Here is a 17,533-nt window from a genome sequence, read left to right as displayed (position 1 = left end):
CTAATCTCAAATACGAATAGTCCTCACGATTCTTAGGTCGAAAACACGACGAGTCTTGAAGGGGTGTCCTCGCTTCGATATTTTTACGAGAGGAGAGTGAAGTTATTGTGAAACAGGGAGTGGAATGTCTCTCTTTCTCTATCTATCTATCTATATATCTATCTATCTATCTATCTACTTATCTCTCCCTCACTCTTCTCTCTTTGACTTTCTTCCCCCCCCCCCTCTCTCTCTCTCTCTCTCTCTCTCTCTCTCTCTCTCCTACTAATTCGTTTATCTTCTCCTCCCTCCTAGTCACCCATCCATTATTTCTCCTCTCCCCTTCTCCACCACATCCGTCCTCATCAGGAGAATGAGCACATGGTGAAAACATGTCTTCATTAAGTAGTGATATACAATATCCTCGTATCTAATCATTTCCCACCTTCTCCCCTTCTCTCTTTATCTTCTCCTCTCTTTCCTCCTCCTAATTCTCCTTCCTTACTTCCCGACCTCTCTCTCCTTCTCCTTCCCCACATATCTCTTCTCTTCCCTCTCTTGTTCATCTCTCCCCCCTCTCTTCTTTTTTTTCTAAATCCCTCCCCTCCCCTTTATCACTTCTTTCTCCCTCTTATTTTATTTTCTCTCTCCTTCTTCTCCTCTCTTTAGCCTCCTCTCACCCCCCTTTCCTCTCCCCCCTCCCCCCCTCCCCCCATATCAGGTGCGTGAGATGAGCGTAGCATCGTGTGAAGACAGATGTTTGAGTACAGATTCCCATGCTCTTATCTCCCCCGCGGCGATGCGAGAGAGGCTGCATAGCGAGAGGGAGATGAACGAATGGCAAGGATGCTGAGGATGTTAATGAAGTGAAATAGAGTACCGGATTGATGTGCTTTTTTCGTAAGTGTTTATATATATATATATATATATATATATATATATATATATATATATATATATATATATATATATATATATATATATATATATATATATATATATATATATATATATACATATATATATATATACATATATATATACATATATACTATTATATTACTCCTCTCGTATATATTTAACAGTTTTTAACAATTTTTATTCCCCTTCTCTCAGTTTTACTCTATTCATCTATCCCTTATCATCACCATCCTTATCGTTACTATTATCATCATTTTCTTCTTTTTGAATATGAAAATGACTCTTTTTGTTCTTCTTCTTCTCCTTCGCCTCCTTCTTTAACACCTCGTGCGTGCAGAAATAGAGGCAATGACGTGCGTGTTGAAAACTTAAACGCTCCTCCTCCTTCGCTCTCTCCCCTGACGAGCTGGCGTTTGTCATCAACACGCTCGTCCTGTTCTTTATTACCTGCGTTATGGTAATTACTAACAATTCGTCTGCATGATTACAGTGTTGATGGGACCCCGGTGATGAGCCTTCGTTCTCTAAGTACTTTTAGGGGGGACTGTTTTCGTTGTTATGTTATATGGTTATTTGTGATTGCGTGCTGTGTGTTATTTGGTGGGATCCTGTGATTATTTTTTGTTGTTTTGTTGTTGTGTGTTAAAGGGATATGGAAATGGGTGGAATGGTTGTGAAGAAATGGGTTTAAAGGTTTGTAAGAAATAGGTGATATGGGTTTGAAAAATATAGATGAAATTATTTAGGGAAATCAGTGAATTGGTCTTAAAAAAAATAGGTGAAATGGTTTAAAGAAATAGATGAAATTGTTAAAAATTGGTGAAATGGTTTGAAGAAATAGATGAACTTGTTAAAAGAAATCGGTGGTTTGGTTTGAAGAAAGAGATGAAGGGATTTTAAGAAAGAGATAAAATTGTTTACGAAAATAGATGAAATAGGTTGAAGAAATGGCTGATCACTACTTATGGACCAGTTGGAGTCTCTCGAACTTCACTGATAATAACTGCTTGTTTCTTTTCTCTCTCTCTTCTCTCTCCCTGCCTTGCCACGTATCACAGAATAACAGGAAAAAATAACAACAAAAACCTTGCAAGTGAGAGACGACCACACACACAGACACACACGCACAGTAAACGGATCGTGTCTGTTTATTGACCACGCAACGCGACTCCCCTTCCCTATCCCCCTCCCCCATCCACCATCCTTTACCTTACCCCCTCTCCCACCCCATCCCCCACCTCCCATCCCACCCCCTCTCACCCCAACCGCATCTTCCTCCCTCCTACTATGCCTCTCCCTCACCCCCCCCCCCCCACACACACACCAACACCACCATGCATGACAATCGCGCCTCGTCACTGTTTGAATACGATGCCTCACAGTTCTTTCGAAAAGCACCCGCAGATAGGGAACGAATCGGCTTAATTACTTGGAGGTGAGATGGGCTCAACATGGACAGTTTCTATGACCGCTCGCATGTAAGAGAGAGGGAGAGAGCGTGGGAGGAAGGGAGGGAGGAAAAGAGAGAGAGAGGAAGAGAGAGAGAGAGAGAGAGAGAGAGAGAGAGAGAGAGAGAGAGAGAGAGAGAGAGAGAGAGAGAGAGAGAGAGAGAGAGAGGCAGAGAGAGAATAGCAACGAAAAAAGACATCGTGAGGACTCCAACTTGGCCATTGACACAAGATGCTATTTCCAGCCGTTCTCCTGACTGCATCTTTGCGGAAATTGCCCGAAACGGCTTCCTAAACAGAGTTCTTTATCTTTTCTCCTCCTCCTCCTCCTCCTCCTCCTCCTTTCTCCATCTGCCATTCTTCCTTCTGCATTTTTTATTCTTCTCCTCCTCATGTTCTATCTTTTTCATCTTATTATTCTTCGTCTCTTGACCAAGTCCTCCTCCTTCTCCTTCTCCTCCTCCTTCTCTTCTTCCTCCTCCTCCTCATTCTCTTCTCCTTCTCCTTCTCCTCCTCCTCCTCCTACTCCTTCTCTTTCTCTTCCTCTTCCTCCTCCTCCTTCTTCTTCTTCTATACAAACTAAAAAAAGTATTGCAACAACAAAGAGAAGAAAGAGAGGAACAAAGGAAAGAAGAAAAATATCGGGAAAAAGGAAGAGGGAAAAAGTAACAAAATAAATAAAAAGAAAAAGACAAAACAACAGAAAAAATCCAACTAAATAAAAGAGAAGAAAAAAACAACAAGAAAAACAATAGACGTCACGAGATTTGATTACAAAAAAAAAAAAAAAAAAAAAAAATCTTATAAAAAAAAAATCAAGAAAAACAAAAGACGTCACGATATTGGATAAACAGAAGCTGATGAGTAAAAAAAAAAAAAGAAGAAAAAAAATAGATTAAACTTCACGACACTTGCCACTGACCTTGACGAGTGAAAAGAAAACACCGGGAGACCAGATTTTATTATCTTTTTCTCCATTTTTTTTTAAATCTTTCGTTTTATTTTCGTTTTCATAATTTTTTTTTTCGTTTTATTTTCGTTTTTCCTTCTACTTCTAATGACTTTATTGTGAGTTTTAATGACATTAGAGTCGATTTAAATATAGTTTCTTTTAGTTTAAAAAAGTATATATAAGCTAAGATATTTCGGAGAAAATGTAATTAATTCGACAAACAAGAAAGGTTGAGCGAAATTTAATAATAATAATAATAAAAAAAATGATAATTAAAAAAAAACGTTGAAAGCTTTTGAACGAAGATGAAGGATGATTGATAAAAATGATGAGAGGAGGAGAGGGAAGAAGATGAAGAAGAAAGAGAAAGAGAAATAAACGAAGGAGGAAGAGGAGGGATAGGAAGAAAAGGGAAAAGAGGCATAGGAGGAAGAAGAAGAAGAGAAGGGAGAAAGAGGAGAGAAAGAAGACAAAGAAGAAAAGAGAAGAAGAAGAAAAGAAGAAGAAGAAGATCAGGGATAGAAGAAGCAAAGCATAAAATAAGAATAAGAACTCCCCCTCCTCTCCCCCCGCCCCCCCCCCCAAAAAAAAAAACAGAAAAAAACGAATACCTAGACGTAATCCAAACAAACAACAACAACAACAACAGCAACAGCTAGAGGACCCCGAGGCAGCAGGTAGGCACCCACAAGACAGGCTCGGTGGTGAGTGATCGATTGCGTCACTGTGAAATAGGCATTATATGGCCTGTAAATGACGTCATTGTCTTCGGTGTGTTTACGGTGAAGACTTTTCATCTTTTTTTTTTTCTTCTTCTTCTTCTTCTTCTTTTGTCTTCGTAGATCGTGTGTTAGACCATAAGATGAGATGAGTTACGCTATGGGGTTTATTATTATTTTTTTTAATTCTTTCTCTCTTTCATTCTTTATTTCTTCATCTGTTTATTTGTTTATCTTTTTATCCATCTATCTATCCATATATCTATCTATCTATCTATCCATATATCTATCTATCTATCCATATTTCTATCTACCTATATGTTCGTATATCTATCTATCTGTCTATCTATCTAATCTCGAATGGAATAGAGAAAGAAGCTGATAAAAATAAAATCTCGAGGAAGAGGATTTAGCTATAATGGGCAAGGACGGGGAGAAATGAGAGAGAAAGAGAAGAGAAAAATAAATTACGAAAAAGTAAAAAAGAAAAAAAAAAGAAAAAAAAATTATAATATATATATATATATATATATATATATATATATATATATATATATATATATATATATATATATATATATATATATATATATATATATATTACGAATGTGATGAAAATGATGAGAAAGAGGGTGGAAGGAGTGAAGGAGGGGGGGACGGGGGAGTGGGAAGGAGGGAGGGGGGAGGGGGAGGGGAGAGATAAGTGTCAATGACATTTAAAACGAGATATGGTTATGCCTAAAGCGAGTGACTCGACATTTTACACTGATATCCTCGACATGATTTTTTTTTCGGATGATTTAGGACCGAAAAAGAGAGGAATGAAGATGAAGAGAAGATTAAGATTAAATAATTTTCCTTTTTTTTTTTTTTTTTTTTTTTTTTTTAGTTACATTTATCAGTCGGTGAGTTGATTCCGGGCGAGGTGTGTGGTTTTTTCCCCCTTGTATTCTCTTCTTTTTTTTCTCTTTTTCTCGTTTTCTCTCTCTCTCTCTCTCTTTCTCTCTCTCTCTCTCTCTCTCTCCCTCCCTCCCTCCCTCCCTCCGTCTCTCTTTCTCTTCCTCCCTCCCTCCCCCTCTTTCTCTCTCTCTTCTCTCTCTCTCTCTCCTAATCTTCCTTTCTCCGACCCGCGCCATTTCCACCCTCGAAACGAAAACGGCGACGCTTCGTTCGACTCTCGATAATAGGAAGTTCAGTCGAGCTTCCCTCGTCATTACTGCGCCTTCGACATCGACCTCTGACCTCGCATCTCTCGCCTCGTGCCCTCGACTGTGTCTCCGTCTGCGAGTTGTTTGGGAGGTCGAGTATTCCAAGGAGGGGGAGGAGGAGGAGGTGGAGGAGGAGGAAGAGGGGGAGGAGGAGGAGGTGGAGGAGGAGGAGAGGGAGGAGGAGGAGGGGGAGGGGGAGGGGGAGGGGAGGGGGGGGAGGAGGAGGAGGAGGAGGAGGAGTAAGAAAGGAGGAGGAGGAGGAGAGGAGGAGAAGTAAGAAGTAAGAAGAGGAGGAGGGGAGGATGAGGAGGAGGAGGAGGAGAAGGAGGGACGAGATGGGGAAGGAGATGAGGTATGCGTGTAGGGAGAGGAGAGAGAGAGGGGAGGAGAGAGAGAGGGGAGGAGAGAGAGGGGAGGACAGAGAGAGGGGGGAGGGCGTGTAGAGACGAAGGCATCCGGGTGGAGATGAGAGAGAGGGGGAGGAGGGAGAGAGAGAAGGAGGGGGGGGGGGTAGAGACGAATGCGTGTGGATGACGGTATCCATGTCGGGTCGTGAGTCCGTCCATGGTACAGTACCGCGAGACGTGACGGCGCCTCCACACCTGGCGAACAACTAAACATCGGCCTCGACCCGCCCTTGTTACCTCCGCTCTCTCTCTCTCTCTCTCTCTCTCTCTCTCTCTCTCTCTCTCTCTCATCCTCCGTCTCTCTTCTCATCCTCTCCTCCGCCTCTCCTTTCTCCATTCATCAAAGTCCCTCTTCTCTGCCCTCCCTTCCTCACCCCTCTTCCCTCCTCCCTCATCTTCCCTTCTCTCCTCTGTCTCTCTTACACCCTTCTACCCCCCCCCCCTCGCTTCCGCTACTGCCCGACGGCCTCTCCGCCCCATCGCCTTTGCCTCGACGCCGCTGGCACGCTCGGCCTCGTCTCGGCACGGAGGCCGCGGCGGTCGCCAGGAGGAATCTCCGTTCGGCCACGGTCATTGCCAGAGCGCCGGTAACGGTTGAGAGACCGAAAGCCAAAGACCGAAGGCTGAAGGCTGAAGGCTGTAGGCTGAAGGCTGAAGGCTGAAGGTTGTATTCTGAAGGTTTTATGCTGAATGCTGAAGGCTGAATGCTAAAGGTTTTTATACTGAATGCTGCAGGCTGAAAGGCTGAATGCTAAAGGTTTTATACTGAATGCTGCAGGCTGAAAGGCTGAATGCTAAGGTTGTACGATGCATACTGAATGCTGAAGGCTGTGTGCTGAGAGTGGTCTTCTAGAATAGAAAACGAAAAAATAAAAAATACTATCATGTTCTCCTCAAAAAAAAGAAAAAGAAGAAGCAGAAAAAAAGGCGTCAGCATGATCCTGCCCTTTCGGGTGTGTCATTACGCCGTACTCGGGAAGCTATGCGCGCCGAAGAATTGCAATGTTGCTATTCTGTTGCATGACCAGTTCCGAGAAGAACGCTATTGTTTCTGGAGATTGTCTGTTTCTTAGCACTGTCTGCATCGTCACGGCTGCAGACAGGTCATCACCATCTGCCTCCCTCACGTAAATAATAAGCCAACAACAAACACAGAGATTCGCAAACAAATACACACACGACAAGCAAACTAACGCTCGCACGCGCAGGCACAGTCGCACGCGCGCTCAGAGGAAGAACAAACACAAGCACTGCTATAATCTAAATCCCATGTACACGTTAAGAACAATCACAGGCACGTGTACAAGCACACACACACACACACACATACATACATGCACACGAAGACATGTACAAACACACATACACACACACACACACACACACACACACACATGCACACGAAGACATGTACAAAGACACACACACACACACACACACACACACACACACACACACACACACACGCACGCACGCACGCACACACGTACACACATACACACGAAGACACGCACACGAAGCGGTATTCTCACGTATGTGCATGCTAGCGCCACCTCACAGTCACATGCATCGTTTGACATATATTATCTCCACCCCTCTCCTCCTACCTCAGCCCCCCTCCCCATCCATCCCTCCCTACCTTTAACTCTACATCTCCTCCCCATTCTCTCTCTATCTCTCTGTCTCTCCCTTTTCATTTTTTCCTCCCTGTATTCTCTCTATCTCTCTATCTTCCCCTTTTTATTCCCTTTTCTCCTTATCCTCTCTCTGTCTCTCTATCTCCCTTTTTCATGTTTTTTTCTCACTATCCTCTCTCTATCTCTCTATCTCCTTCTCCCAATATCTCTCTACCTCTTCTTTCCTCCTTCCTTCCTCCTCATAATACTCTTCCTATCTCCCTACCCCCCCCCTCCTTTCCCCTCCCTCATCTCTCCTTATCTCTCCTCTCACCTGTCTTCCCTCCCTTCCACCCCCTCCCGCCTTTCCCTCCCACACTCTCCCTCCTCTCCCCACCCCATCCCTTCTCCCCCTCCTCCCCCACCCCATCCCCTTCTCCCCCTCCTCCCCCACCCCATCCCCTTTTCCCCTTGCTCTCCCATCCCCACCCCCTCTCCCCATCCCCCCTTTCTCGCACCCTTGGCGAACATGTAAGTCACACTTCCTGCACAGGATCTCCTCCCAAAGCTCATACTTCTTCTGAGATTCGTAACCTCCTGGGAAAAAGGCCAAAGTAATAGACGCTGAATGATATTTATGTATATTTTTTCTGGTGCAATTAACACGTTCTGATAATCGAGTGATATGTTCGAGTAACGGTTGTTTGGAGGGTGATTGTTGGCGTGTGTGTGTGTGTGTGTGTGTGTGTGTGTGTGTGTCGTGTGTGTTGTGGTGTGTGTGTGTGGTGTGTGTGTGTTGTGGGTTGTGTGTGTGTGTGGTGTGTGTGTGTGTGTGTGTGTGTGTGTGTGTGTGTGTGTGTGTGTGTGTGTGTGTGTGTGTGTGTGTGTGTGTGTGTGTGTGTGCCTGTGTGTCATGCTGGTTATAACTACAACTACCGTTCCCTTCGGATAGATATAGAAATAGATATTTAAATAGATAGATACTGAGTGAGAGAGGTAGACAGACAAATAGACAGACAGGCCGAGCAAGTCCACAGATCGTTTCATCCCCCTATTTAGCTTATTACAAAAAGTAAACAGAGGAAAACACGAATACGGGCGAGACGAGCACCCGTGACCAAGGAGAATAAGCGACCCGTTCGATTATTCATAACAGGACTGGATTATTCTCTGATCGTGGTTCCTCACTGTGGCGTTACAGCTGTCTGTCATGCATCACCCGTGACACTCATGTCAGAGCTCGTGGGCGTGTAGTGGGCGCGTGCGTGGGTATAGGCGTGGGATGAATACAGTGAACATTAGAACAGACCAATTATCTGATAAGGCAGGGACAGAATTTCCTCCAAGACTTTGAATAAGAAACATGGAGAGTCTCGAAATATTGATAGGACTTTTCCCCTTAATCTTCGATCTATCTACCTATCTACCCGTAACTAATCATCTATCTATTTATAATTGTTTATCTTTTTTTTTATTATTATTTCTTGTGAATTCCCAGTCTTATTCTAGAGCTGAGTTTGAGGTCATTTAAGTGCGTGTCCAGCATCGTTACCAAAACAATGGACGACTTAAGGAAGCTGCATCTTATTGTTCCGGAAGTCAGATTTCTTCATAATGATGTCAAGGAAGATGCGGCAGATAAGTGAATGAGAGAGAGAGAGAGAGAGAGAGAGAGAGAGAGAGAGAGAGAGAGAGAGAGAGAGAGAGAGAGAGAGAGAGAGAGAGAGAGAGAGAGAGAGAGAGTGAGAAAGAAAGAGAGACAAACAGAGAGAGAGAGTCGGAGACAGACACAGACAAACATACACACAAAAAGAAAGAAAGAAGAAGAAAAAAAGAAAGGTAAACAGACAATAGAAAAAAGTTAAAAAGATAATTAATGAAACAGAAGAAAGAGCCAGAGAAAAGAATTAAAAGTAATAATGACAAGACTAACTGTACCTAACATTCTCTGACTGTAGGCAAGGAGCGTTAACTGCACCATTCGACACGTTTGAGTGATTTCCTAAAGAATACGTGAGTGAGTGAATGAGTGGGTGAGTGAGTACGTGAGTGGGGGAGCGAGTGCGTGAGTGAGTCAGTGCGTGAGTGGGTGACTTAGTGAGTGAGTGAGTGACTTAGTGAGTGAGTCAGTGCGTGAGTGTGTGAGTGAGTGACTTAGTGAGTGCGTGAGCGAGTGAATAAGTGAGTGAGCGGATAAAATGGATGAATAGTGAATTAGCGCGCGAGTGGCTGAGTTACTGAGTAAATGAGTTAGTGAGTGAGTGAATTTCTGCGTGCGTGAGTCCCTTAATGAATAAACGGGTGAGTGAATGAGCAACGAATCTTCTACTGCATGATTAACATACTTGCGGCGAGCTGTGACAATGCTTAATTGCCTCGACAGAATTCTGGTCACTTGTCAATTATGTCATTTTCATTTTTTTTTTCCCGTTTTTGTCTATTGTTTAGTGATAATTGGAGTGGAAAATGACTTGCATTCCTCGACGAACGTGCTCATCACCTTTTTTTTCTATCTTCTGATAGTGACAATGAAAAAAAATACATATCCGTATTCAGAGAAACGAGATGAGAAAAGAACGAAAAAAAAAAGACACGACGTTCTCATAACCCACAAAGATACACATCTACCCTAACTATAAAAACAAACAAACAAGCAAACAGACAAATACAAACAACCCCCCTCACCCCCCCCCTTTTAAACCCCCCTCACCGCCCCCTTTAAACCCCCCTCACCACCACCACCACCAACAACAACAACAACAACAACAACATCAACAACAACAACAACAACCATCAGATCCAGCACTCGTTCGCGTAACTCACCTGGATACATATCCGCATTGGACGAGAAGAGAACGCACAGGCCGGTCTCGTAGTTGACGGCCATGCACGATCGGTTTTTCCTGCACATGTCGATGCAATCTGTCAACATGAGCGTCCCCGGTTGCGAGTCGAGCATGTCGGCCGGCGCGGAGTATACATAGCCGGTGACCAGCTCGAAAGACACCTACGGAGAGGAAGAGAGAGATAGGAGATAAGTTTTTGATTCTATTATTATTATTTTTTTATTTATTTATTTTTGTTTATTTATATATCAACCTATCTAATCTATATCGATCTATAAACCAACCAATCTACCAACCAACCTATCTATTAATCAAATCTATCTTCTAAAGAAATCAGAAAAAATGACCCCCATACCCCATACACCCTCACCCCCACACCCCACCCCCACCCCACCCCACCCCAAAACCAAAAAAAAAAAAAAAAATGTTTCGAAACCCACCTTATCGGGAGGGCATCCGGTCAGCTGAGCGTCGGTGGATTCGAAGTCGATATCGAACACGGGCGGGAGGCCTGTGGGCGGCTGTTCGGTCTCCTGGGCGAGCGCGGAGCCACAGAGCACCAGCAGGAGACTCAGATAAGGCGCTACGCGGAAGGGCAACATCTTGATGATAACGAACATACACTGCTGGAAAGAGAGGAGAAAAAAATTGGTTAAGTTTCGTGTGTTTTTCCTGTTTTTTTTTCATTTTTTTTATGGAAAGAGAGGATTTTTTTTTTTTTTTTTTTTTTTGGGGGGGGTTAAGTTTCGTGTGTTTTTCCTGTTTTTTTTAATGTATTTTAAATTCAATTTTCGCTTAATTTTATCTACGTGGTGTTATTGTTATTCTGTTTTGATTATTAAGGTATTTATTAGATTTGATTTTATTATTTTTATTTTCATTTTATGTTGAGGAGTAAAGGCAATAAACGTTTTAAAATTTGGTATTATAAATCAGAGAGGTAATAATAAAAATAGAAAAAAAACTTCGTTAACACTCTTTATAAAGGATCTTATCCTATAACAAAGCGTATTAAAAATAGGTATTATAAATCAAAGGGGTTATATATTAAAAAAAAAAAAGCATCCTTAGCTCTCTTTATAAAGGATCTAATCTTATAAGCGTTCTACTTTCTACATAACGGATTCGATCCTCATCCGGCGATAATGTAATGTGCTTCCTGTCGAGGAAAGATTCTTATCATTAACGATTCATATTATCTCTTTGAGTCTTTAATGTTCGTACGGAATAATGTAAAAAAAGATAAGAAAAGAAAAAAAAAAACATATAGGAATAAGCACGCACACCCACACCCACCACACACACACACACACACACACACACACACACACACACACATATATATACTTTACCCCCACCCCTCCCCCCCATTATAGATTGCCCGCTGGTCAGTGCAATTACACACGGACGAAATACATCTCCCATCCATCACAAAAAAAAAGGAATGCGTGCGCGGTAATGGAGGTACAATAACCCGGCGACAGAAAACAAAAGCCAATCGTTATATTCGAACACCATGTTACGCTTCAAGTGCTGTTATTGTTAATATCATATTTATTGTGTTTTTTTTTTTCTATTTTTCTTAATCATTATCATCATCCTCTTCTTCGTTTTCTTTTCTATTTCGTTTTTGGCTTTTCGTTTGCCGCCGGGGAGATACGTGCATATATTTTTCAAAAAAGAAAAAAAAAATATTTTGCTTTACAATTACGTATTTGAGTGAAAGATTTTTCTTTTATTTTTTCCATAATTGAAGAATCATATCATTTTATTTTTATTATATGAACGCTATATGTCAAACACACCGAAATGGCTGCAAAGTACATTACTATTTGATATATATCTAGTTGTAATGTAATGCCTCATATAAACGTGTAGATGATACGTTTTATAGCATGTCACAAAGAAGAAAATAGAAAAAATATATTGTTTTTGTTAACCAACATCAATAGAAGTAAAAATCAATTACAAGAGGCAATCACGACCACAAAATCACGTTTTCTATGACATTCAACAAGGGGGGTATTATATAAAAAAAATGTATACAAGTAAAAAATCCATCATTATCGAAATAATGAGTTTCCCGATCAGGAAAATATCGTAATTACTGCCCTCAATTTTCTTAAAAAGATAAATGAAAATTCTCGAGACTAGACAACCGCAAAAAAACAAGAACATTGCAAAGACATTGACACGAAAACAAATGAGTCTGTGAAGGACGTTCTAGGTGCGATACGTACACGTACATACACACATATGTGCGTGTGTGTGTATGTTTATGTGTGTGTGTGTGTGTGTGTGTGTGTGTATGCTTATGCGCGCGTGTGTGCGCATGTGCATATACATACATATCTGCGTGTACGTGCTAGCATGCACACATACGTATCCTTGCGTGAGTGAACTTCAACGCCAGATGTATCCGCGGCTTCTGAACACCTCCCTCCCTCCCTGAACACTCCTCCTTTAATTCCCGCGGTAATATAAAGAGGCAATAAAGACAGGATAATTATGCAAATGAGGTAATCTTTCCTGGCTGCTCGCCCGCTTCCGCCTCATCGGTGGCTCGTTAGCAGGGGCGATCGGGCGAGTGTGTGCGCCGGATTATTAGCTTCTGTCTAACGGTGTGGCTTTCGGGGAGAAGGAAAGCAGGAGGGAAGGAGGAGGAGGAGGAGGAGGGAAGGTGGAGAAGGAGGAGGAGGAGGAAAGGTGGAGGAGGGAAGAAGAGGAGGAGGAGGAAAGGTGGAGGAGGAAAAGGAGGAGGAGGAAAAGAGGAGGAGGAAGAAAAGAGGAGGAGGAGGAGGAGGAGGAGGAAAGGTGGAGGAGGAAGAAAGGAAGAGGTGGGGGAGAAGGAAGGATAAAGATGAAGGTAAAGGAGGAGGGAGAGATGAAGCAGGAGAGAAGAAAAGGGGAGATGAAAGAATGAAAAAATGAAGAAGGTTCGGAAGGAGGGAAAGATGAAGGAGGAAGAGGGAGATGGGGGAGAAGGGAGGATAATAAAAAGGGGTTAAGAAGAAAACAAGAAACATGAAGCGAAGAATGGACAGAAACCCAAAGAAAGAACGAAAGGAAGAGAGAAATGAAGAGAAATGAAGAGAAACCAAAAAAAGAAACAAAGAAAAAGGAGCCAAGATCGAACATAAGAAAAGGAAAAGAGAGAAAAAAAGAGAAAAGAATTAAAAAAAACACGAAAGAAAGGAAGATAAGAATAAACGTACATCGAATAAAAGCTTAAAAAGCGTTCGAGGAAGAGCAAGGCCGCAGAACGGGGGGGGGGGGGGGTCGAGGACGAAGACCCTCAAGCGCCGAAGAAATTCCGGAAGATGTCGACCTTGTTGTTGTTTTTGTTGTTGTTGTTAATGTTGTTTTGTTGTTATTGTTGTTGTTATTGTTTTTGTTGTTATTGTTGTTGTTATTTTTATTGTTAGTGTTGTTTTTGTTTTTTATTTTCTTGGTTTCATCCTTTTCTTATATTGTTTGAATTTTTGTTTTCTTGTTGTTTGTCCCTTTTGTTTTGTTTAGTTGTCTGTTTATCTATTTATTTATTTATTTATTTATTATTATTATCACTGTTATTATTATCCTCATCATTATTATTATTTGTGATTTCGTGTTTTATTTATTTTCTTTGTTTTTTATCTAAAGAAAAAATTAATCTTCGTCTTCTTTCTTTTTACTCGATTCGTATTTTTGCAATCACTTGATAAATCGAAATGTGATCGAAAAGACATTTAAATTTATTTTTACGAAAGAAAAATGATCCCAAGAAGAAGCAGAAAGAAGAAGAAGAAGAAGAAGAAAAAGAAGAAGAAGAAGAAGAAGAAAAGAAGAAGAAGAAGTAGAAAAAAAAAATCGTGTTCCGCAGTGTCTCGTACAAATCTTTTTTGGCCTGTGTATTGATACATTTTTTTCTGTTCTTCTTAAGTATATACCATTTCTTTTTCTTCTACGTAATTGATTAAAAAAAAAGAGAAAGATTGCACACTACAATGCAACGACACGAAGGCAACAAAAGCGTTCACGTTGCACCGCTTTGTCATGTTGTTCGTAAAGCCTTGGGTGAGGGCGTGATGGGAGGAGGAGGAGGGGGGGGAGGGGGGGGAGGAGGAGGAGGAGGAGGAGGAGGAGGGAGGAGGAGGAGGGGGGGGAGGAGGGGGAGGAGGGGGAGGAGGAGGAGGGGAGGAGGGGGAGGAGGAGGAGGAGGAGGAGAAGATGACAAGGAGGAGAAGCGAAGGTGTGGTGGGATGAAGAAGAATAAGTAGAACAAAAAAAAGAAGAAGCAGAGAGAGAGAGAGAGAGAGAGAGAGAGAGAGAGAGAGAGAGAGAGAGAGAGAGAGAGAGAGAGAGAGAGAGAGAGAGAGAGAGAGAGAGAGAGGAAAAAATAAATAAATAATAACAATAAACAGTATAAACGCATGAAGGCCACGTCAAACAATTTTCGACCTCGACATTGCACCAGCGTGATTTGTGCCTTCCCGTGTTACCTTCTTGGATTCGCCGGGTTGTAAAAGTGGACCTTGATAGTCATAACAGGGTCTGTACGTGGAGGGGCGTCTGCTCTGGGCAAGGAGGGAGGGTGGGGGTGATTGGGGGTGAGTTGGGGGAGGGTGGGGGTGATTGGGGGTGATTGGGGGAGGGTTGGAGATGGTTGGGGGTGAGTGGGGGAGGGTGGGGGTGAATGGAGGAGGGTGGGGGGTGATTGGGGGAGGGTGGAGATGGTTGGGGGTGAGTGGGGGAGGGTGGGGTGATTGGGGGAGGGTGGGGGTGATTGGGGATGGGTTGGGTGACTGGAAGAGAGTGGGGGGGAACAGGGAGAGGGTGGGGAGGGGGTCAGTGGAAGAGAGTGAGGGGATGGGGTGGGGGAAGAGGCTGGTGTAGAAGGGGGGGAAGGGAGATGGGGACAATGATCCCTGTGATATTTATCTATTTATCTATTTATTTATTTATTGTTAAGAGGTACTCGCCGTTTTGATCCGAATGTGATACGTTATATGATAGCATGTAATGGAGAATAATCCTCGTTTCACGGTCTCTCTTTTCTTTGAATTTCGCATTTTCTCTCTCGCTTCAGCTTTGCCTCTTGTTTACTTTGTGACATCAGCAGTAGAGTCCGTATCATCAGAAGCATCAACAGAAGTGTCAACATCATCACTAGAGTCAGCATTAGCAGTAGAGTCAGCATCAGCAGAAGCATCAGCAGCAGAGTCAGCATCAACAGAAGCAGATACATAATCAGCAATAGAAGAAGCAGGTCTATCAATAGATCATGACTCTGCTGAAGTATTACCACTACTAGCAAGAGGAAACATCGCCAGCAGGCAATATCCAAAGCAGGAGCAGGAGGAGGAGGAGGAGGAACTGCCACCACCAGCAGGAGGAGGGGGAGGAGGGGGAGGAACCGCCACCACCAGCAGGAGGAGGAGGAGGAGGAACCGCCATCACCACCAGTAGGAGGAGGAGGGGGAGGAACCGCCACCACCAGCAGGAGGAGGAGGAGGAGGAGGAACCGCTATCACCACCAGCAGGAGGAGGAGGGGGGGGAGGAGGAGGGGGAGGAGAAGGAACCGCCATCGCCACCACCAGCAGGAGGAGGAGGGGGAGGGGGAGGAACCGCCCCAGCAGGCTCCGCGATGACCAGAGCGCCATGTGTTCGCCCGCCAGCGGTTCTCGAGGGCCCTCCAAGCCGGGTTCCGCAAGACACAGTCCGTCATCCCCGTCGGCTTTCGAGTCCTTCGCCCGTGTTGGAAGCCACCCTTTGGAAGCCACCTGTTGGAAGCCACATATTGGAAACCACCCGTTGGAAGCCACCCGTTGGAAGCCACATATTGGAAGCCACCTGTTGGAAGCCATAGCCGCTGGACGACGGTTCTTGTGGTCAGTGGGTGGTCTTTCTCGCGGTCGTTGTGGTCGTTGGTGGTATTAGCCGGTCGTTGTTATCCGTGGTGGAGGCCGGGCGGTTGTTTATGTAAAGGGATAAATGTTGATTGCTTTTGGCGGTTCCGGGATTTTGCTTCCTTCCTGTTTTGGTGTATGTGTGTGTGTGTGTTGAGGGGGGAGGGGGGTGTTGTCGGCGTGCCTGTGGTTTGTGCTTGTGTGTGTGTTTGCTTGTATGTATGTACGTGTGTATGTGTGTATGTATGTATTTATGTACGTGTGTTTGTGTGGATGTATGTGTGTATATATGTACGTGTGTGTACGTATGCATATATGTATGTATGTACATATGTATGTACAGCATGTCAGCATATGTATGTACGTAAATACCTGTACAGATAATGTACGCGAAGAAAAATAACACCAAACTAACGCAGTTCTTCACACAATCACACCAAGAACATAGTCAAAAATTCCTAAGAAAACAGACACTCCGCAACAAAGAAAACCCCAAAAAACAACAACAAAAGAAAACGACCAACACGAAAAGAAAAGAAAAGAAAAAAAAAAGGGAAGATAAAAAAAAAAAGGCAGGAAAACCACGCAAACTATCGACAAGACTTTCGTTCCTGTGGATCGTTCGTACGTGGCTTTCGGGTCAAAATAACAATGAGAGAATTTCTGCGGAAGTCTGCTGCTGCTGCTGCTGCTGCTCGATCATTTTCGCGGAATCCGTTATTTGCGCGATGGTTGGCGCCGGGGTTCTTGACTGATTTTGGACGGTTTTTTCTCTTCCTTTTTTTCTATTTTCCTTTTTCCTTTTCCTTTTTCTTTTCCTTTTTCCTTTTCCTTTTTCCTTTTTCTTTTTTCTTTTTTTTCTTTTTTTTCTTTCTTTTTTGTCAGTATGTTTAGTATATATATATATATGTATCTATAACTGTTTATATATATATATATATATATATATATATATATATATATATATATATATATATATATATGTGTGTGTGTGTGTGTGTGTGTGTGTGTGTGTGTGTGTGTGTGTGTGTGTGTATTAGAGAGAGAGAGAAGAGAGAGAGAGAGAGAGAGAGAGAGAGAGAGAGAGGAGAGAGAGAGAGAGAGAGGAGAGAGAGAGAGAGAGAGAGAAAGAAAGAAAGAGAGAAAGAGAGAAAGAGAGAAAGAGAAAGAAAAAGAGAGAGAAAGAGAGAGCGACAGACAGACAGGGAAACAAACAAACAGAGAAACATACCTACATACAGACAGACAAAGAAACAGAGATACAAACCCGTGCGGATTTGAGATGTGACTCGCCACCAATAACTCAAAGGAAGTTCTACCCAATCTATCGTCTTGAGAACTGACTGACAGACGCGACAGAATTGTGTCAACGTCTTGTAGAGCGTGACTTATTGTGATGTCATTTGCGAAGATCATAATTTAGTAGAGAAGCGAGAATAAACGTGACGATAAAGGGAAATGGAATTAGAAACGGAATGAAGAAAATCATCAAAGAAAAAAAAAAGTTGAAGAAATGATAATTGCATAACGGGATCGAAGGTAATTTTC

At 42.9% G+C, this 17,533-nt stretch overlaps 1 protein-coding gene across 2 annotated transcripts in view; it reads right to left on the bottom strand.

Moving 5' to 3' along the window:
• Positions 1–17,533, bottom strand: part of LOC119579234 — a 44,543-nt gene that overhangs the window by 21,341 nt on the left and 5,669 nt on the right. The window contains exons 2-3 of one of the 2 annotated variants that reach the window (XM_037926973.1): positions 10,537–10,722; positions 10,074–10,257 (exon numbers count right to left, since the gene is read on the bottom strand). In XM_037926973.1, coding sequence (XP_037782901.1) covers positions 10,074–10,257; positions 10,537–10,716 — 364 coding nt within the window. In that variant the 5' untranslated portion in view covers positions 10,717–10,722. The remainder of the gene's footprint in view (positions 1–10,073; positions 10,258–10,536; positions 10,723–17,533) is intronic. The other variant, XM_037926972.1, reaches the window with a different exon arrangement.

The sequence above is a fragment of the Penaeus monodon genome, chromosome 12 (genome assembly GCF_015228065.2).
Source record: "Penaeus monodon isolate SGIC_2016 chromosome 12, NSTDA_Pmon_1, whole genome shotgun sequence".
Taxonomy (NCBI): Eukaryota; Metazoa; Arthropoda; class Malacostraca; order Decapoda; family Penaeidae; genus Penaeus; species Penaeus monodon.
This window is presented reverse-complemented; position numbering and strand designations above follow the sequence as displayed.